General features: G+C 69.1%; 2 protein-coding genes across 2 annotated transcripts in view; both read left to right on the plus strand.

Moving 5' to 3' along the window:
* MNEG_1559 (hypothetical protein) overlaps positions 1–381 on the plus strand; it is a gene marked incomplete at both ends in the record, with an annotated part of 2179 nt that extends 1798 nt beyond the window's left edge. Inside the window, one exon of the mRNA XM_014049963.1 lies at positions 217–381. Within this exon, the coding sequence (XP_013905417.1) occupies positions 217–381 (165 nt within the window). The remainder of the gene's footprint in view (positions 1–216) is intronic.
* A 1154-nt stretch (positions 382–1535) lies between these two features.
* On the plus strand, positions 1536–4683 carry MNEG_1560 (hypothetical protein; the record flags this gene model as incomplete). The annotated part of the gene is made up of 5 exons (XM_014049964.1): positions 1536–1625; positions 2180–3763; positions 4029–4295; positions 4491–4591; positions 4680–4683. The coding sequence occupies 5 exons, from the start codon at positions 1536–1538 to the stop codon at positions 4681–4683; spliced, it is 2046 nt and encodes a 681-aa protein (XP_013905418.1).
* Positions 4684–4728: the final 45 nt, after the last annotated feature.

The raw sequence follows: 4728 nt of genomic DNA on the forward strand, positions 1-4728 counted from the left end.
CCCGGGGGCAAGTCGGGATGAGGGGGCCCGTTCGGCTCCTGAGGCGCAGTGGTGGGCTGGTTAGCAAGGCGTGATGCGCTTAAAGCGGCACCGCCGCTGCACCTGTCCTCCTGGAGTCGTCGAATTCTTCTGTGCTGTCCGCACATACAGTGGTACGGCAGGTGGTTTCTTCCTTCGCCACACCCCCTGCCGCCCCCTCAATCCGGTTCCCTTTAGGTGTCGCTGCCAGAGGCGAGCGTGATCTGCCGCCACCAGTGGATGCGCGACGCGCTGCAGACGCTGGCGCAGTCCAGGGGCTGGGACCTGGGCACGGCGGGCGGGCAGGGCGACGCCGCGGGGCCGCCTGGGGCGCAGTTCGACTCTGGATCGGCGTCGCTTTGAGCCGGGCTGCGGGCACAGCTGCGGGCGCGCAGGGACGTCAGGAGGTGGCCGCAGCTGCGAAGCTCTGGCGTGCAGGCAGGGCTGAGCGGCGCCTGTGTCATATGCCCCGGGGTGCTGGGGCGCGCGCCGCTGGCGCTGCCAATTGGGGCCATTCATGCATTCCCCCGCCTCAAGGGTAGCAGCCGCGCGGATCAGCATGATCCCTGAAATCAGGCGCCGGCGTAGGCAGTTGCGCAGTGACGTGCCCGTGCATAATTGCCTGCGCGCGCACCCGCCCCTGGGCAACCCCTCGCCGAGCCATTCTGGGGGTCGGACTCAGCTATCCTGGGCGTTTCCCGATTCGCTTCTTTTTTCTCAGATAGTTCACTGGGCTGTTCCGGCCAAGCGTCTGGCCCTGCCTCGCCCCACACAGCGCGCACCTGCCGCGCGCCCGCGCGGGCCAGGTGGAGCGCCCTTCACAGGGACATCCCACTGGCTCGACGCATCCCGGCATGCCGCGTTTCCCACGTAGTTATCGCCAAGCGCACTTCTTGCCGCGCGGCCGCCGCCATGTGGTTGGACCACCATTCTTGCCACCATTTTTCTGCTACATATGTAATCAATATGTTTGGCAAAACCGCACGGAGTAGCAGGCTGGATCCATGTGGGGCTGGCTGCACCCAGGGTGCTGAGGTGCGGGCATGCCCAGGCCGCAGCTCGCTCCATCTTTGGCAGTAGGAAGCACAGGAGACCACCATAATTGCTGCTCACTGTATGCCAAAGAGCAACAATGCTCACGGCGGACAAACAACGGAAGCAGCCCGTCTGCCACCCCGCGCCATCTCCCTCGCTCCTTGCTGGACCAGGGTCCCTAGCGGCGCTGGCATGCCACACCGCGCGTGCTGCACTGGGGCGTCAGACCTCGAAACCCGCATCAATTCTTACAGAAGAAGATGTTGAGTTTTTATGGTTGCAGGCCACTCGTGGTTTGAACTTGTCTCGGCGCGTTGTGAGCTAGCGCGTGGACATCCATCGCAGACAGTAGCAACAGATAATCAAAATAAACAACACATGTCGGGCCGTATGCAGCTCGTCGTGCCCGAGATCGTGTGCAGAGCAGCGCAGCTAACAGATCATCGATGAGCGGGGCTTAAATTTGCACCTGAGTCCTCAGGATGGTGGCTCACACGGCCGTGGTGCTGGCTGTGACGACCGTGGTGGTGCTAGCGTCCTCCTGCTACAAGGTCCTCTTTGAGACCCCCAAGGTACGGCTTTCGGGATGAGAGCTCTCTTTGAAGCGACTTGCGGTGAGACTACGCGCCCTGGCACGGCCACGGCGTCACCAAGCCACCCTCGCCAACCCGAGCAGGTGTACTTTGACCACGATGCCTCGGGCTCCTTTGGATCGATTGGACCGCTTGGATTTGCCAACGCCAGCCTCGTGGATGACAGGTGGCTGCAGAGTCCGTCGCGAGTTTCGGCGCCGCTGGGCGACGTCGGCTCCTGCGCTGTTGCGCCAGCAGCATTCGTCGCGCGGATGCAGGACGTTGCAGCCCTCACAGCAGTGTGCCTTGCGCCGCCAGGCGCGGCTACTGGCGGCGCTGCTGGGGTGCCGGCAGGGGCGGGTGTCGCCACCACTGGCACGGCAGCAGAGTTGGTTGGCAAGGGTGGTGGCCACGCACAAGACCGCGGCACAGACGCAACTCTTCAAGCTGTCACACACATGCACACAATCCAACAAGTGGATGGCGATGCAGCAGCAGCTCCACAACTACACGCAGCCGGTGACGATGGCGATGTGATGGCTGACCTGGCACAGCCGCTGCAACAACAGCAGCGCATTGAAGCGGTGGAGCGGGAGCAGGAGAGGTGCCAGGAGCAGCAGCAGCAGTTGGAGGAGGTGGAAGAGCAGCAGCAGCTACTGGGGCAGCAGGAGCAGGCGCAGGAGGAGCAGGAGGGGCAGGAGCAGCAGCAGCAGCAGCTGGAGGAGGGAGCAGTAAAACAGCAGCAGCACCAGCAGGAGCAGACAGCGATCCTGCCTCTGCAGCTTGTCTTTGCTGCTGGCATACAAGGGGTCCTGCCCACATGCACCCTTGCCAGCATGACAGGGGCTGCCACCTTCACAGCAGGCCTGGCCCCAGCGGGCCTGCAGTGCGTGGCAGCCGATTGGGACGGCGCGTGCAAGGACGCGGACGCTTGTGTGGACGCGCCACGCGCCGACGCCTGCGCCCAGCCTTCGCTGCAGTCGCTGCTTGGCCGCACAAGGCCGCTTGAGGCGCGGCTTACCAGCGCCGGCTCGTTGCAGGATGCAGCCAGCGACGCGTGGCCAGGACAGCAGCTGCAGCAGCAGCAGCAGCAGCAGCAGGAACAGCAGCAGGAACAGCAGCAGGAGCAGCAGCAGGAACAGCCGCAGCTGCAGCCGCCGCCCCTGGCTTACACGCTTGTGGGCTTGGCATGGGCCGTCGCTGCGGCCGCGCTCATCGGGGCCGCCGTCTGTGCACGCCACATCGGCACGCTGGAGGCCCGCTGGTGGCTGGCGCTCGGTCGGCAGAAGCAGATACCAGTCTGCGTGCCGCCGCGCTCGCCCCAGGAACAGGCAGCCGTCCTGCTTCTGCGAGAAACGTGGCAGCAGGCGCGCAGTTGGGAGTGGCTCCTGGGTTTGGCGGGCGCGAGCGCGGCGGCGTTGCAGCAGATGGACGGCCAGCGGCGCGCCGCGAGGCAGCAGGCGCGCGCGGCGGCGGCGCTCGCGCGCCGCTTGCTCGCGCAGCAGGCGGCGCGGCTGGACGCGCGGCAGGCGGAGGCTGTGGCGCAGCTGCGCGGGGAGCTGGAGGCGGCGGCGGCGGAGCGCGAGGCGGCCCTGCGCGCGGCGGCGGCGGCCGAGGCGGACGCGCTGCGCGCGGACGCGGACGAGCGCGCGGCGGTGATGCAGAGCGCCGCGGACGCGCGGGCCGCGGAGCTGCGGGGGGAGGCCGAGGCGCGCGAGGCTGCGCTTGCCGCGGCGGCTGCAGAGCGGGAAAGCGAGCTGCTCCGCGAGGCAGCGGCGCGCGAGGCGGATCTCGCCGCCCAGGCGGGGGCCCGCGAGGCCGCGCTCGAGGCGCAGGCCGAGGCGCGGCGCGCGGAGGCCGACGCCGCGTCCGAGCGCCGCGCCGCGCTCGAGGCCGATCTGGAGCGCGAGCGTGCGCGCGGCGCCGAGCTGGCCGCTGCGCACGAGGCGCTGCAGGAGCGCGCGCAGCGGCAGGCCGAGACGGCGGCGGTGCTGCGGGCGGCGAAGGACGAGCTGGCGGCGCGCGCGGAGGCGCTGCAGCGGGAGCGGGACGCGGCGGCGGCGTTGGCGGCGGAGGGGAGGGAGGCGCTGTCGCGGAGCGAGGGGCGGGTTGAGGTGCTGGAGCGGAAGGCTGTCCAGGTGGGTGCCAGCCAAACACCTGCAGGAAGGGCGCGCCAAGGTTGCGGCGTCTGCGGGCGGCGGCCGAGGGTCGGAGGCGCGCGGCGTGGGCAATGCAGCGATCGCGCGGACGATGCCGCTCCGTCGGTCGATCACGTGCGCGGGCGGGCTGGCAGCAACGCGCACGTGAGGCGGCTTGCCACGAAACCAGGGGCCGAGCCCTTCGACCCTCCAACCAGCGCCCCGCCGCCGCCGCCCTCCCCCTGAAACGCGGAAACAAAACCAGGTGGGCGTGCTGTCCGTAGAGAAGCACGACCTCGAGCAGGCGCTCTCCGCGGCGCGCGCCGATGCCGACGCGCTGCGCGGCCCAGCCGCGCGTGCAGCCGAGGCCGAAGCGTCCCTCCGCGAGGTCGCGCAGCGGCTGGCGGCGCTGGGGCGCGAGGCGGACGCGCTGCGGGGGGAGCTGCGGGCGGCGGAGGAGGCGGCGGCGCAGCAGGAGGGGCTGCTGGAGGAGCGCGAGGCGACGCTGCAGGAGTTGAACGAGGAGAAGCAGGTGGGACCCAGGGGTACGCGACTGGGGTTGTTAAGCTGCCAGGATTTTGGAGTTTGCTGCTTGACGCAAGAGTATCCAACTTTGTCGCGGCGTGCTTCATGCTACATCGCACCTCATTCCATGCCGCGCAAAGCCGGCTGTCAAAGGCGACTGCTTTGCCGCCGCCCCCTGTCTTCCCCTTTCCACGCGCCGCAGGCGCTCGAGGTGGCCGTGCGCCACGCGGAGGCCCGCGCGGCGGAGCGCGCGCACACGCTGCTGCAGGCGCAGGAGTCGATCAACGAGCTGCAGGGGATGCTGTCGGAGGCGGAGGAGGAGGCGGCGGAGGTCGCGCGGCTGCAGGACGCGCTGGCGGAGACGAGGGACGCCCTGGAGGTCGCCCAAAAGGTAGGAGGGTGGGACAGCGGGCATGGGGGGATCGGGGGGGTCGCAGGGG

The sequence above is a fragment of the Monoraphidium neglectum genome, assembly GCF_000611645.1.
Source record: "Monoraphidium neglectum strain SAG 48.87 unplaced genomic scaffold scaffold00158, whole genome shotgun sequence".
NCBI lineage: Eukaryota > Viridiplantae > Chlorophyta > Chlorophyceae > Sphaeropleales > Selenastraceae > Monoraphidium > Monoraphidium neglectum.